At 53.0% G+C, this 15,953-nt stretch overlaps 2 protein-coding genes across 7 annotated transcripts in view; one reads left to right on the top strand and one right to left on the bottom strand.

Annotated features, from left to right (window-relative positions):
• AU040320 (expressed sequence AU040320) overlaps positions 1-223 on the bottom strand; it is a 116,148-nt gene extending 115,925 nt beyond the window's left edge. Inside the window, exon 1 of one of the 3 annotated variants that reach the window (XM_017319895.2) lies at positions 108-223. The gene's annotated coding sequence lies outside the window, so the exon portion shown is untranslated. Of the gene's footprint in view, positions 1-2 lie in introns of all 3 variants that reach the window. The other 2 variants (NM_001035525.1, XM_017319894.2) reach the window with 2 other exon arrangements.
• Ncdn (neurochondrin) lies at positions 5-10,020 on the top strand. Of its 4 annotated transcripts, none has more exons than NM_001355412.1 (7): positions 5-445; positions 1,689-1,829; positions 2,917-3,885; positions 5,051-5,292; positions 6,450-6,674; positions 7,082-7,224; positions 8,499-10,020. In NM_001355412.1, the coding sequence occupies exons 2-7, from the start codon at positions 1,707-1,709 to the stop codon at positions 8,933-8,935; spliced, it is 2,139 nt and encodes a 712-aa protein (NP_001342341.1). In that variant the 5' UTR covers positions 5-445; positions 1,689-1,706; the 3' UTR covers positions 8,936-10,020. The 4 variants fall into 4 exon arrangements, with proteins under 4 accessions (NP_001342341.1, XP_030109440.1, NP_036116.3 ...); NM_011986.4 differs by having other exon boundaries at positions 341-799; NM_001355413.1 differs by lacking the exon at positions 5-445 and adding an exon at positions 1,203-1,253.
• Positions 10,021-15,953: the final 5,933 nt, after the last annotated feature.

The raw sequence follows: 15,953 nt of genomic DNA, 5'->3' as shown, positions 1-15,953 counted from the left end.
ACTCTTCACGCTGAGCCAGTCCTCCTGCCCCCACCCTCCGGAAGCGCAATTCCAGCCGCGAGCCCAAAAGTGGGAGGAGGGGCGGCGCTGAGGGGAGAGCTACGCACAAGCGAGGACGTCCGGGCCCTCAGCCTTTGGCCGCGAGCCCTTGCGGGGCGGCCCGCACCTTTCCTCCTTAGCTCGAGCACTCAGGCCCCAGACTCGGGCAATTGCCCACAAGCAAGATGGCCGCACCGGAGGCGCCCCCCTACTGCTTAGCGCCCTGCTGTGCCATTGGTCAGAGTGCGGAGTGAGCCCAGCGCCGATTGGTCGAGAGCGATGCGGGGGTGGGGGTGGAGCTGTAGCAGCCTGGAGCCAAGAGTGGGCAACGCGGCGTGAGCAGCAGCCCCAGGCTCCCGGAGCATCGCGCCCGGAGAAAGACTTCGCCGCTCGGGGCCGCAGCCTGGTGAGCTCAGCCCCCTTCAAGCCCTCCCCTGCATCTCAGCCGGAGCCTCTCCGAACCGGCGCTGATCGATGCCGAGACTCCCCAGGGACCCTATCGCGACTCCATCGTGCCATATCTCGACATCACCGTACCCTGTCGAGACTCCATTTTGTCACAACCCCTTTCAGTATTTATCTATCTACCTATATATTTTTTTAAATTTGCCCTATCATATTTGGGGGCTGTCCCCTTCATGTCGTGATTTCGCTGTGATCTCTCCGTGACATCACCGCGCCATCGTGAAGTGTGATCTCATCGCTGCCCTGTCGTTCGACTTCATCAATGTCGTGTTGTGACCTGGCTGCGGCGGGACAGGTGGTGACCGCCAGGATCCCTTCTCCCCTTCTCATCTCTCCATCACTGCAGCCCCGCTTCGATTATCCGGCTTTTGGATTCTGTTATCCTGAGAGCCACCCGACCCCTCTTTCCTTCTCCAGCCAGTGCCGGCACCCACAGGCTGTTAGCGGGACGGACAGGGAGAGTACAGGGAGCACAAGGGGTTAATGTTGCTGCTGCTGCAGCAGCAGCTGCAGCTCCTGCTCTTGCAGCCTCTGCAGCCTCTGCAGCCTCTGCCCGAGGGAGGGAAAGAAGAGAAGGCAAGGAGGCTGCGGGGGCGATTAAGAGCCCTGGCTGGAGGGGTGGGTCCACAGGGGAGTCTTCAAAGCCTTCTCTGGAGAGCTTGCCTTCTCACTCCTGCTGAAGCCAGTCTACTTTCTCTGAAGAAGGGAGGGGAAAGGAACCCTAGAATGTCCTTTTCTTCCTTGTCGGCGTGAGTCCGGATAATCGAACTTGACCCGTGTCTGTCTGCATTCCTCCCTGTCTGTCCTCACCGCTCACTCCTCGTGTGCCTCCTGGAGAGAGATAAAACCCGGTGTCTGGTGCCAGGGGCTGCTGAGCAGTTGGGCCAGCTCCTTCCCACTTCTAGACTGGTGAGGAAAGCTGTCCAGCTGAGCAGCGGCATGCATGGTCCTCATATCCCACTTTTCTGGAGGTGACCTTGGACCAGGGTCCCTTCTTCATCCTAAAGAATTTGTAGGTCCAGCCTCTTAAAGGGGCTCCCCCAAGGGAGGTCAGTCATGAGGAAGCCACCCTTCCAAATCCACCCCCCCTCCCTCTGTGCTAATCCCTCCCTACATCCTCCACTTCCACCCCCGCCCCCGCCCCTCCTCTGCAGAGGGATGCTCAGTCCCTCTTGTGTTCACAGTTGGGCAAGGCGGGCATCATGGCCTCGGATTGTGAGCCAGCTCTGAACCAGGCAGAGAGCCGAAACCCCACCCTGGAGCGCTACCTGGGAGCCCTCCGTGAGGCCAAGAATGACAGCGAGCAGTTTGCAGCCCTGCTGCTAGTAAGGACCTGGAAGGTGGGAGGGCTGGTCAGGAGGGCCCCCAAAGAATGGGGTCAGCAAGTCTCCAGGGGTATCTAAGTGGTATTGGCAACCCGGAGGTACCAAAAAAGGCCTGAGACCTCTACCTTTGTACTCTGTTCTCTTGAGAATGGGGGAAGGGGAGAAGAGGGGTGAATAAGACTGTGGCATGGGACCACGGAGGAGGCTGCCTGGATTTGCTTTTTGGGGCGTCCCGGAGCAGATGGGAGCTGACTCATAGGGTAACAGCAGCAGGTTGTAACTAGTGCAGAGTACTTGTGGGCCGGGGTAGCTTTTCCTCGACCTGAGAGAGTAACAGGATGGGGAGTAACTAGCAAGAGGTTCTGAGAGATGACCAGAGTGATGATCAGTATGTCAAAAGTAAAGGGTCTTAGTCTGCTAGAGGAACCCAAGCTGGGGACAGCAAAGCAGGAGCTGCAGTGCTTGGGGTGGGAGGGGGGGGATGAGTTGGTGTGTGGGGGGTGAAGGGAGGAGGGAGTGCAGCAGTTGCTTGTTTGCCATGGCAACAGGGAGAAGGCTCTGGAGTCAAGGGCTCACACTGCAGCAGAGGAGGTGTTTAGGCGAAACGTAAGGGGAAATGTTTTGACATGCGGAGCAACGAGACACAGGAGCCATTTCCCGTGAGAAGGTGTCGGAAATGGATCAGAGACTTCTCTGGAGAGAAGTCCTTAGGGAAGGACCCTGAATCCTTAGAGGATTTGAGTTCTGAAGCCCCTTGCCTCCCAGGTCTTAGGCATATGGATTAATGGATTAGAGACCAGGAGGCACTCCTCAGCTGGCCAGGTGATGACCGTTTGCCCAGATGTGTAGTGAAGGGCCACTGGACAAACTCCTTTCCATGAGGCAATCAGACATGATAGGGATACCAGAGGTCACACCTGTCTTGTCTCCAAGGAGGAAGGAGGAGCTGGACCAGATGACCCCAGAATGGATCCCATTGCGTAACCCATTCCTGCAGTGCCCAGGGAACAGGGTAGGGACAGTCTTTGCTACAATTCTTCTCACTCTGCTGATAGTGTATTACCCTCCCCCCCCTCCCCCCCCCCAGGTAACGAAGGCAGTCAAAGCAGGTGACATTGATGCCAAAACCCGACGTAGGATCTTTGATGCCGTTGGGTTCACCTTTCCCAACCGACTCCTGACCACTAAGGAGGCACCTGATGGCTGCCCTGACCACGTTCTCCGGGCCCTGGGCGTGGCCCTGCTGGCCTGTTTCTGCAGCGACCCTGAACTAGCCAGCCATCCCCAGGTCCTGAACAAGATCCCCATCCTTAGCACATTCCTTACAGCCCGGGGGGACCCTGATGATGCTGCCCGCCGCTCCATGATCGATGACACCTACCAGTGCCTGACAGCTGTTGCGGGCACACCCCGAGGGCCCCGGCACCTCATTGCTGGTGGCACCGTGTCTGCCCTGTGCCAGGCGTACCTGGGGCATGGCTACGGCTTTGACCAGGCTCTGGCACTCTTGGTGGGGCTGCTGGCTGCTGCAGAGACACAGTGCTGGAAGGAGGCGGAGCCCGACCTGCTGGCTGTGTTGCGAGGCCTCAGTGAGGATTTCCAAAGAGCCGAAGATGCCAGCAAGTTTGAGCTCTGCCAGCTGCTGCCCCTTTTTCTGCCCCCAACAACTGTGCCCCCTGAATGCCACCGAGATCTGCAGGCTGGGCTGGCACGAATCCTAGGAAGCAAGTTGAGCTCCTGGCAGCGCAACCCTGCACTGAAGCTGGCAGCCCGCCTGGCTCATGCCTGCGGCTCCGACTGGATCCCAGTGGGCAGCTCTGGGAGCAAGTTTCTGGCCCTGCTCGTGAATCTAGCGTGCGTGGAGGTACGGCTGGCTCTCGAGGAGACAGGCACAGAGGTGAAAGAAGACGTGGTAACAGCCTGCTATGCCCTTATGGAATTGGGGATCCAGGAGTGCACCCGCTGTGAGCAGTCCCTGCTTAAGGAGCCACAGAAGGTTCAGCTCGTGAGCATTATGAAAGAGGCCATTGGCGCTGTCATCCACTACCTGCTGCAGGTAAGGATCCACTGGCCCGCAGAGGACGTACGAGTGTGATGGGAGATAGCATAGCTGTACATGCTGGCTGGTACTGGTAGCAAGCGCTCTAGGAGTAGTGTGTGGCCGAGCCTCCTTCCCTCTCCCTCCCTGCCGTGGGCCTCCACACAAGCACCATACCACACACCATATGTGCTCTCTGATCACAGCACACACACACACACAACACAGAAACCTCCCACTCACATATACTCTCCAGTACACACACTCTACACATCACACACCAAGTCGAAGCAGACTGTTCTGCTCACGCTAAAGCATTGTCTCACATATCAGCCTGGCTACGTATTTACATGTCTTCCAAGTAAACTTGTAGGATGCAGGAGAAGGATGGGGGGGGGGGACGGGGAGTGGCCTGGTTCCTGCCTCTGGAGTTTCTGCTGAATCTGTTTCCCCCTCCCATGTCCTTTACTCTCTGTATTTGCAAGGCCACCTCTTCTGCCCCCTTAGGAGTCAGGTGCGATTGGTCTCTTTAATGGCCTGCTTCAGCCACTGGACTCACCAGCCTTATGTCCAACAACTCATGCTAAGCTCTGATTTTATTTTCTGATTTAAACCAAAACATGGGTGACCTCTCACTACTTGATAGCAAGTCTTTTTCCCTTCCCTGCCTCAATTCAGAGCCTCTCTAAGGAAATGTTACGTTTCCTCTGGCTCCCCAGCTACCTTAGCGGTACAGTTAGGAGTATGTGACTTGAGTCTTTAAGCACTAGACATACTGTCTGAGACCCACTTGATTCCATTGTCCACACTGAGGTCCCACTAGGTGACCAGCCCCTGTGGGGTGAATCCCTCCCATGTGCTAGGTTTTTGGGTAGAGGTAGGCTTGTTGCCCCCACCCCCTTAAGTTATGTTTATCTATTTCTTAGACGTGGTGGAAGGACGATGCCTGCATGCCACAGCACACATGTGGAGTTTGGAGAGCTAGTCAGGTCTCTCCCTTCACGCTGTGATTCCCAGGAATCAAACTTAGGTTTTCATGTACCCACTGAGCCATCCATTTCACCGGCCCTCGGTGCCCACAAGTAATGGGCCCACAGGCCAAGATTTCCCTTGAGTTCTGTTACTGGCAGGCAGAGGAGGGTACCTGGTTCAGCTCTGTTTCACTGGGGTCTTGTGACCACAGGTGGGGCCAGAGAAGCAGAAAGAGCCCTTTGTGTTTGCCTCGGTGCGGATCCTGGGTGCCTGGCTGGCGGAGGAGACCTCATCCCTGCGTAAGGAGGTGTGCCAACTGCTGCCCTTCCTTGTCCGATATGCCAAGACACTCTATGAGGAGGCTGAGGAGGCCAGTGACATTTCGCAGCAGGTGGCCAACTTGGCCATCTCTCCTACTACACCAGGGCCTTCATGGCCAGGGGATGCTCTCCGGTGAGTTTATGGTTACGGGTTGTCCAGCCAGACCATTCCAAAGAAAAGGGTTTCCAGGATTGGTGGCACATGCCTGTAATCCCAGCAGTTAGGAGGCTGAGGCAGGAAGTTCTGAGAGTTCAAGACCTATTTGGGCTACATAGAAAGCACCAGTTCCTCCAAGGCTATGTCAACATAGCATGGCCCTGTCCCAAAAAAAGAGAGAAATTAGATGGATGGATGGATGGATGGATGGATGGATGGATGGAAGAAAAGGGTCAGATAGGGATGCCCTCTTTCCCCTAACCTGGGCTCCTGATGTCATGAGTGTCTCCTTAGGATCATTTTTTATTTGTTTGCTTTAGGGGTTTCTTCCCACAGAACTCCTGAACTGTCCCCATACTGCTTGCCATCTCAAATTTAAAAAAACAAAACCAAATCAGGGTCTTATCAAGTAGCCCTGGCTGTCCTGGAACTTACTGTATAGAACAGGCTGGCTTCAACTCAGCCTCACAGAGATCTGCTGCCTCTGCCTCCCAAGTGCTGGAATTAACGTATACAGGCACAGATACACACACACACACACACACACACACACACACCCCTGGGTGATGCCCAGATTTTTATTAAAAACAGAATTTAGCCGGGCGTGGTGGCGCACGCCTTTAATCCCAGCACTCGGGAGGGCAGAGGCAGGCGGATTTCTGAGTTCAAGGCCAGCCTGGTCTACAGAGTGAGTTCCAGGACAGCCAGGGTTACACAGAGAAACCCTGTCTTGAAAAATCAAAAAAAAAAAAAAAAAAAAAAAAAAGAAATTGCATCCACACTTTTAAAATAAAATGGCTGAGCTTGCTGGCTTACACCTTTAAGATCAGCACTTGGGAGGCTGAGGTAGGATCGCTTTGAGTCTGAAGTCACTCTGGGCTGCAGAGGAAGACCCTGCCTCAAAAATTATTTAAAAAATAAAACTGCCGTAAATGAGCTCAGAGGTTGGGTTGAGAAGTACATAGGCCACAATTAAACTGGGGCAGGGCCCCATGGGCTGGGGCGTGAGCGCCTCTGACGTCTGAGCTTCCAGTGGGAGTGAGACCACCTCCCCTGACTTCTACGTTCTTTTTCAGTCAGGGTGCTCTGCCCTTATCTCTCCCACCTCACATTCATCTGTCTCCACATGTCAGGCTCCTCCTTCCCGGCTGGTGTCACCTGACTGTTGAAGATGGTCCCCGGGAGATTCTGATCAAGGAAGGAGCCCCCTCACTTCTGTGCAAGTACTTCCTGCAGCAGTGGGAACTCACATCCCCGGGCCATGATACCTCGGTGCTGCCAGACAGCGTGGAGATCGGCCTTCAGACCTGTTGCCACATCTTCCTCAACCTGGTGGTCACCGCTCCAGGGCTGATCAAGTGAGGGGCTTGGGAGAGGCTGGGAGGAGATCCCGGGAAGCAGAGGGGGTCTAGCACCCGTTTTCAACCTCTGACTTAGTTTCCCTGTAGCCGTAGGCTGAATGTTAGCATAAGCCGGTTTCAGAACAAACAAAGCCAGTGCCACTTGAAGGTTTGTTGCAGCAGACCCCCAGGTATCCGAGGGCATGTCTGTCAGCTCCAGCCGTCACTCAGCTCAGCTACTTGGCATCTGACTGACCCAGATGGCAGGGTTGAAAGTCAGAAGTTAACACTTCACCCTGCCTCACGAAGTCCTGGCAAGCCCTGGCCTGGTAAAGCTAGAAACCTCAGATGCCAGGTTTTCCAAAGGGCTTGGTGGAGTCTGCTAACTTTCCGCCTGCCCCATCCTCTGCTCCCTTCCTCTCCAGACGCGATGCCTGCTTCACATCTCTTATGAACACCCTGATGACGTCACTGCCCTCACTAGTGCAGCAACAAGGGAGACTGCTTCTAGCTGCCAACGTGGCCACTTTGGGGCTCCTAATGGCCCGGCTCCTTAGCACCTCTCCAGGTAAGCCTTGGGGACAGAGTATCTGAGTGGACTTGCAGTGTTCGGAGTGTAAGCCTCCGCTTTCAGAAATGGGTGTAGCAGAATTTTCCCATCGAGAGGCAGTTTCTACAGTATTGCTCCATTCTCCACCCCCACCCTTCTTCCCAAAGTGATTAACATTCTCTTCCTTTTAAAGACTTTTAAGGCAAGGCCTGGTGGGAGTTCAGTACAGACCTGTTCAGAGACACAAGCACAGGCACCTGGAATCTCTGGCAGCCTGGGATCTCTAAAACCCCCATTTTCAAGGTGCAGCTGCCCCCATTCAGGCCCTGAGTCACAAGCCCAGTGTGTGGTACATTGAGGTTTTTACCACTTAGCACCCCACCCCACTCAGTGACACACATCAGCACTACTCTCTGCACAGCTTCTCCCTGTCCTCCCTCTCTCTGGCTGTGCGCAGGGGGCAGGGCGTCCCCTCCAGCCCCTGACAGCCCTCAGTGTCTCCCACTTTGACCGTGGGTGTCTGCTTGGGTCCCTCTGTCCCCGCCTGTTCCCTGTGCCCCATCTGTCAGGTTGGAGGAACTGAGCAGATGTCTGGGAACAGGGTGTAATGTGCCCATACCCTCAGCTGCCTGTTTTCTGTGTGGGGATCCCAGCAGGGTACCCTGCCGAGGAAGGGGGGAACAAAGCTCTGAACTAGGAACCCTTTGCATTTAGCCCCCAAAGAGAGTCACCATGCTATGGATCCAGTGCTGGCTCGCCCACAAATACTACCTCATTAGTTGAACAGCTTCCTGAAAGTCTGAAGAGGGGGGCTTCTGAGCCCCTAAATGACAGGTGTGCGCCAGAGTTGTATTACCATTCACCATCCCCTTTAGCGCCCTCTTCTGGCCAGAAATCGAATTCGTTCATTCTCAGCGTGGTGAAGGACTCTGGGCCACCAGCTGCTGGGGCCCCTGCTGTGGAAACCCAGAGGAAAGTCCTTGTTTTTTTCATACGAGGCTCACTCCGACCTCTTACCCATTTAGAGGTCTTGATGAGTGTACCTGGATTATTTAATTCTCATGACAAATTGCTAAGATTGGCTTGCTATTGGCTCCATCTCAGTAAAGAAACCGAAGTCCAGAAAAGTTTAAACACCCAGTGTCACACAAAGTGTCGAAGGTAGGCTTTGAACCTAGGCAGTCTGAATCCGGATGGAGCTTTTGTCTTCTGAGTATGTCCACACAGGAGGGATGGGAGGCCCTGGTCCAGTACTTGGCTGTCTGGATTTATGCATTCTCCATTCCTTTCAGCTCTCCAAGGAACCCCAGCCTCCCGAGGTTTCTTCGCAGCTGCCATCCTCTTTCTGTCACAGTCCCATGTGGCACGAGCCACCCCTGGCTCTGACCAGGCAGTGTTGGCCCTGTCCCCTGACTATGAAGGCATCTGGGCTGACTTGCAAGAGCTCTGGTTCCTGGGCATGCAGGCCTTCACGGGTTGTGTGCCGCTGCTGCCCTGGCTGGCCCCTGCCGCCCTGCGCTCCCGCTGGCCACAGGAGCTGCTACAACTGCTAGGTAGTGTAAGCCCCAACTCCGTCAAGCCTGAGATGGTGGCTGCCTACCAGGGCGTGCTGGTGGAATTGGCACGGGCTAACCGGCTATGCCGGGAGGCCATGAGGCTGCAGGCGGGTGAAGAAACGGCCAGCCATTACCGAATGGCTGCTTTGGAGCAGTGCCTGTCAGAGCCCTGAGGGGCATCCAGTGGGTACAGACCCAGGCGGGCAGCGAGGGAAGGAGGGAGGAGGCATCTTCCCTGAAGCCCCCAAACTGGACCCCTTCTTCAGACCCCCACAAACACCCCAGCTTTCTGGCTTTTCTGAGGGCTAGGGCATGGTGCCCACCTCTCAAGTATAAGAAACTGCATCCTGCCTCCAGCCCCCTTGGGGCAGGGATTGGCTTGGAACAGAGGTTGGCCCCGCCAGGCCGGGGAAGGTTGGAGAAGCCCCCAGGAGGAGGGCAACTAAGTGTCATTATACCCAGTGTCTGGCTCCCTGATAGGAGGGAGGTCCCAGGGTAGGAGCGGGCTGGCAGGCGCTGACTGCCTCAGCCCATGTGCCCTGCCGGCCAGGGCGTGGCCTCCCCAAGGCTGTGGTGCCCCTTCTGGCTCCCCCAGGTCAGGTCCGCGCCCTTTAAATTGGCCGCTTGGCTTTTGCCTTTGGTCCTCTTGGACAGAGAGCAGGCTCAGGCCATTGACATCACAGTTCTTCCTTTTAACTCTAGTGACCCGGGGTCCGAGTTGCCCCTATGCTTCCAGGGCAATTTGGAGCAGACAGACCAGTGGGGGGTGGGGAACCTCCTTCCACCTGCGCTTCCTTGAGGGGACCAGAGAGCCCTTGGTCCCAGGTCTCTTGAGCTTTTGTGTCATGTTGCAGCAGAGTGAAGATGGGGGGTTGGGGGTTATTTATTTTGCTTGTCCTTATCCCTGCTTGGACACCTGAGCATCAGATCCCTGTGCCCCTGGTGCCATCTGGCCTGGCTGGAGCCAGGAACAAGAGGTCACCCCACCCTAGAATCCGCATGGTTTCCCTGTGATTGCACTCCACTGCCACCGTGGTGCCTGGCTTCAGCTCCCCTCCCCCAATCCCTGCTAAGCCTCTACTCTGCAGGGAGACGCGACTGGCGGCTCCAGCAGGAACTACCTTTCTGAACCCGCGGAGACCCGCATAAGCCTGACCCCTTGCTTCCTCCCCGCCCCCCAGTGCGTTCTGTGATCGCCAAGTTCAAAGCTGTGCACATGTGGACACTCAATAAATGTTTATTGGTGATGAGAAGCCTCCTTTGTGGTCTGCCTTGCACCTCCTCTGCCTTAACCTGCTCCTAAATCCTAACATGTTCTCACTCACCTCCCCCAGGGGCTTAGACGAAAGCACAGTAGTTCTAGTTTTACATGCAGGGAGGTTTTACATACACCCTGCCCTAGTACCACAGGTTCATAAACCCAAAATGTTGATGTGGCTGGGCTTGTGGGACACTCAGAAGTACTGTCTTTTCAGCACCTTGTTCCCAGGGTCATTGCTACATCCTCCAATTAAAAAAAAAAAAGTTTGTTATTGGCATATGTGGTTGGGGGTGGGGTACGTGTGCCATAGCGCTCATGGAGGTCAGAAGACAACTTGGAGTTAGTTCTTATCACTGTGGTGGGTTCTGGGGATAGAGCTCAAGTCAGCCTGTTTATTTGGCAAGTACCTTTACCCACTGAGCCAGCTCTCAGGCCAAGTCCCAACTTCTGAAGAGATCAGAAATCCTAAGTTTTATATGGAATCCAGTGACTTAACACTGTTGACCTAACGGAAGGCAGAAGCCAAAGAGTGGCTTTCAGGCTGCCAGCTGCTGACCTGCCTCTCCTGCCAAATGAGAAGAGGAAGGGCCGAGCTGTCAGGTTGGAGGCAGAACAGCTCCACCCCAACCCTGGTTCCCAGGCTGTTCTGCCTGCAGGCTCCACCTAGGCCCCCAAGCCTGTAATCATCTACTGAATGCATCCTGTTGCTTACCCTCTGCTGCCTATGCAAGGCAAGGATATTCACTTGAAAACAATTCTCAGGTAAACCTGAGAAGACAGACTAACCTGTACCAAGTGGCTTAATACCCAGAAGGCAATGCAACTTTAAGCAGTGACTTCTATGGAGGTCAAAACAAAATGGGCCTGGAATCTCAAGCTCCCCAGCGCCTTGACCAAGTTCGGAGAAGTAAACAGGCTCTGGGACCTGAGGGTCAGAAGGGGCTTACCAGGTAGACAAGCAGGAGAAGGCTGTAAAGACATGCCATTCCTGTACCATGGCCCAGTGGGAAGAAGTGTCGGGTGAGGGCGGGCCAGATCATAATGTGAATACTTATTATGATTTTTTTTTTTTGAGATAAGCTTTCTCTGTGTAGCCTTGGTATCCTGGAACTTGTTCTGTAGAGCAGGCTGGCCTCAAAATCCAAGAGATCTGCCTGGCTCTGCCTCCTGAGTGCTGGGTGTACCCAGCATTTTAAATATGCGATCATGCCAAAAAAGGACCAGACAGCAGATTTTGGAGCAGATTAAATGGAATCTAGTTTGCATTTTAGAAAGATGGCTGACTGCGAAAGGAACGTCTGGAGTCCGCTGAGTGTGATGTTATGTCGATTGTAACTCAGCACTCTGGAGGCTAGAACAGGAAGGAGGTTTGGGGGCCAACTTGGGCTATGTAGCAAATGCAGGGAGACTGGGTGGGGAGGCAAGCAAAGAAGGGAGACTACTAAGGCAGGGGAGGGAGGGCTCAGACCGAGGGGAAGACATTAGAACTAAGTCAGTGATGATGAGAAGAACAAGGATGTATAGGAAGGAGTTAGGAAACGGGACTCAGCAATTAGTAATACCTGAAAAGGAGTGAAGAATGGGGAGCCAGCGATACCCCGGGTTACTGACTGTGACCGCTGTGTGGATAGTAGGACCACTCTGTCATGGCAAACATTGGGGGGGAAACGGATTTATGAAGGAATTGGTTTGGTGAATGGTTTGTGTTATTTATGGAACATTGGAGGAGTGAGTCCCTCCCCTAGCCTAGAGCACGGGAAGATAACAGGTTTGGGAGCTGTCAAATATTCTTTAGAACCAAGGGAGAGGCAGATTTGGGAGCTGTCAAGTGTTCTTTGGAATCATGGGAGTAACGGGTAGTCTGGGGAAGTGAGGGAAAGGCCACAAAGCAAATGATTACTGTCCACGGTCCTTGCGGTTGAGTTGCTCTCCTGCATGCCAAGGCCAGCGAAGCTTGAGAACAGAAGGCAGACTGAAACCTGCCTTCTCCTGAGGCTCCGTGAGAGGGTTCCAGACTCCAGAGTGAGCAAGGGGCTAAGCGGAAGCTTGCAAGGCAGGGCTGGCTCTGTCTGGGTGCCTCCACTGAGACAGGCAGGGGAGTGTTGAGCTGCAGTGGTAAGCTCCGGCCACTAGATGGGGCGTCAGTATCTTTTGCGAGATTTCATCTCAAACATTTGCAGACAGACCTGTTAGGAAGAGGAATCCGGCTCTGTCAACAAAGGAGGACAAAAAAGTTTGGGGTTTGTTTGTTTGTTTTGTTTCGTTTCGTTTCGTTTTGTTTTGTTTTAAAGAGGAGAAAACGTGAGCCTTGGAAGAGAATAAGCCAAGAATGTCAACTGAGAGTCCATGTGTATTTGAGCATGCATACCGATGTGTATATATGTCTTATCAGTGTATCTGTGCCTGTTGTGGTCTCCGTTTTCCCAGGGGTATCTCTCTGCCTTCCTCATGCCTTCATCCAGGTGTCTGTATCTAAAAAAAAAAAATAAAATAAAACCATAAGAAATCATCACCTGCATGCTTACAATGTGAAGAACCCTTGCCCCTGAAACAGAAGGGCCCAGTCTGAAACCCTGGTATTCCACAGCTCTGCTGGTCTCCAGAGAAGTAGCTCATGAAGCACATGTCCCTCCTAGAAGAAATAAGCACAGTTGCTCGTTTGTGCTCACTTATAACTGGGCCTTATGTGTAGCTATGCTAGGTCAAGGTCACATAAGAGCCCTTCCAAAGAGTCCCCTAACAGATTTGGAAAACTGTAATTATCTTTTTGGTTACTTATTTATTTAGTAGCTATTTGTTGGCTGCTTGACCCACTCCAAGCAAAGTACTAAATAGACTTTTGACTTTTTTTTTTTTAGATTTATTTATTTATTATATGTAAGTACACTGTAGCTGTCTTCAGACACTTAAGAGGGCGTCAGATCTCATTATGGATGGTTGTGAGCCACCATGTGGTTGCTGGGATTTGAACTCCGGACCTTTGGAAGAGCAGTCGGGTGCTCTTACCCACTGAGCCATCTCACCAGCCCGACTTGTGACTTCTTTAGACTTTTTTTTTTTTTTAAAGATTCCTTTATTGTTTTATGTGTGGGGTGTTCTGCCAGCCTGTCTGTGCAGCGCAATGCCTGTGGGGGCCAGAAGAGGGCGTCAGACTCACCAGATCCATCAGAACTGGAATTACAGATAGCCATTCCTGCCATGTGGGTACTGGGGATGAAACCTGACTCCTTTGAAAGAGCAGCCGGTTCTCGTAGCCTCTGAGCCATCTTTTCAGTCACACTCTTCCCCCCCCCCCTCCCCCCCAACTTTAGACTTCTGGTGAAGCGACTCACAGAGCAAGAAAGGAAAAGTAACCAGGAGTCCTGGAGTGCTAGTCAGCTTCATTCCTGGAGTGGGCCAAGGCCATGATCCCGGAGGCATTTTGCATAAGGGGAGGGGCATGGGCCAGGTGAAAGATGCTGAATGAACCAAGGAGCTGGAAGTGGATCACAAGTCTGAGAAACGCATGCCATTGTTAGAGGCTTGTTGCCAGGGCCTATACAGCACAGCCCAGATCACACTGGGAATTGTTAAAACAGATTGCTGGACTCCACTGCAGAGTTGCTGAGTCAGAGGTTCTGAGGTAGAGCCCAAGAACTGGCATTTCTAACAAGTCCCCAAATGTCACTCACTGGCAATGAGGGACTAGGTCTATGAGAAAGAGAGTAAGGAAGCTTCAGGCTCAGAGAAAGGGGGCCACGTGTTCTCTGAGGCACCCGCTCAGTCTCTTCCATGCCGGGTGCTGATTGATTCTAAGTAGAAACACTCAGGCTTTGGTGTGGTGTTTCATGCCTGTGATCCCAGCACTTTTGCAGCGGAAGCAGAAAGTTCATGAGTTCTAGGCTAGCCTGAGCGACATAGTGACACCCTATTTCATAAGCAAAAACAAACACAATCACAAACAAAGAAAATTGGCAAGGTTTAAAGTTGAAGCATGGGGTATCATTTATGGTGCTACAGAATTCAGGAGGATAAGCAGGTAAGGATTGGGATGGCAGGAAAGATGTGAGTTCAGTTTCTCTTGCAAACTTTGAATAGCTTCAGGAGATGTCTGCGGGAAGCGGGTGCGCCCGCCCGGCAGGCCCGTGAAACCCACTCGGTTACTGCCTTGCCCGAGCATGCGCAGTGAGGCTGCATGCGTGGGCTGCAAACTTTGAATAGCTGCAGGAGATGTCCTAAGGCAGAGGCTTTCAACCTTCCAGGTACTGTGACCACTTAGTAATACAGTTCCTCATGTTGTGGTGACCACCCCAATCATAATTTTTTTTTAAAGTATAGAATAGTTAATTCAGGGCATGGGGAGGGAAGTTGAGAGGGTAATGGGGAGGGGGGAACAGGAGGGAGAGGACAGAGAGAGCAAGAAGACCCATAAAATTGTTTTATTGCTACTTAAATAACTGTAATTTGGCTACTGTTATGAGTTATAGTGTAAATATTTGTGTTTGCTGATGGTGCAACCCCTGTGAAAGCATCATTTGATGCCCCTAAAGGGGTCACAACCACAGGTTGAGAACTGCCGTCCTCGGGGATAGTTCAGTTGGCATCAGTGTGTATGCTTTTGGGTTTCTAATCAGATTGACAGACTGGGAAGGACACATTTGGGGGTAACAGGGAGACAAATGGTCATTAGACTTGGGAGGGCAATGAGCTTGGGCCTGAATTGGGGGGGGGGGCTGATGAAATGGTTTAGCAGGTAGAGGCACTTGATACCAAGCCTGGTGACCTGAGTTCAATCCCCAGAACCCACGGTATGAAAAGAAAGAACCAAGTCCTCATGTTGTCCTCTGACCTCCACGTGTGCATGTGTATGCACACGCACACACACACACACACACACACACACAGAGGGGGGGGAGTTTAGAAATAATGTAGACAGGAAGAGACAGAAGCTGCTAAGCCTGAACAACTAACATTAAGAATGGATTTCTTGGGGGCTGGAGAGATGGCTTAATGGTTGGGTGCACTGGCTGCTCTTCCAGAGGACCTGGGCTCAGTTCCCAGCTCCCACATGACAGCTCACAACTGTCTGCTGATGATGAGAGGAGGTGAAAATACAAAGGAAAGCGGGCAGAGTAAGAGGAGCTGGTGGCAAGTGTGAGGGAAGCCAGTGAGGCAGAGACAGAGCCCATCCCGGCCCGCCCGGCAGAAGAGCAGAGGGGAGGGTCCTCAAGCTAGGTCCAGGCATCATTCGCATCCCTCATCGTGGTTTCTGGACCTTCCCCACAGGAGTCTACCAACTTGTGAGCAATGCACTGACATCTATCTCTGAGACTCATTTCAGACGTCTCACGACTGAGGTCAAGGGTCTAGGGTGAGGGAAGCAGGCACAGACATGGATAACAAACACACACTCACACCAGATCTTAGATGCATCCTGAGGAGGAAAGCTGCACAGCTGTGGATAACAAAGTCAAACTCACACCAGATCTTAGATCTGTCCTGAAGAGAAAGGCTTCACAGCTGCCCCCATCTGCCTCCCCCGCCATCATAGCTGCTGGTTCCGGCCTCTGGGAAGCTCTCAGGGATGAATCCTCGGATACTAGCTAGTTTCATCCTCTCCTCACAGCCCCCACAGCCCCATCCCATGTGTCATGGCTGAAAGAAATCCAGCCTCGGCTTCGTTCTAGCCATGTGCCATCTAGAACATAGGTTAATGTTCTAATCTCTCAATGGTATCACTTTTACCTTCTCATCTGTTTCTTCACCAGAAAGAAACAGAAGGTGGCAGCGATTCCTCTCCACTAGTTTTTGTTGCAGAAACAGAACTTGGAGAGGAAGCCAGACTTGTCCAGAATTACACAGCCTCTGAGGAGTGAGACTAAATTTTAAATGCCTGAGTCCAAGACAGGAAAGAATAATGATCCTGAGAACAGAGAAGGGCCACCCCAGCA

The sequence above is a fragment of the Mus musculus genome, chromosome 4, assembly GCF_000001635.26.
Source record: "Mus musculus strain C57BL/6J chromosome 4, GRCm38.p6 C57BL/6J".
Classification (NCBI taxonomy): domain Eukaryota; kingdom Metazoa; phylum Chordata; class Mammalia; order Rodentia; family Muridae; genus Mus; species Mus musculus.
Note: the sequence above shows the minus strand (reverse complement) of the source record. Positions and strands in the feature narration are given on the sequence as shown.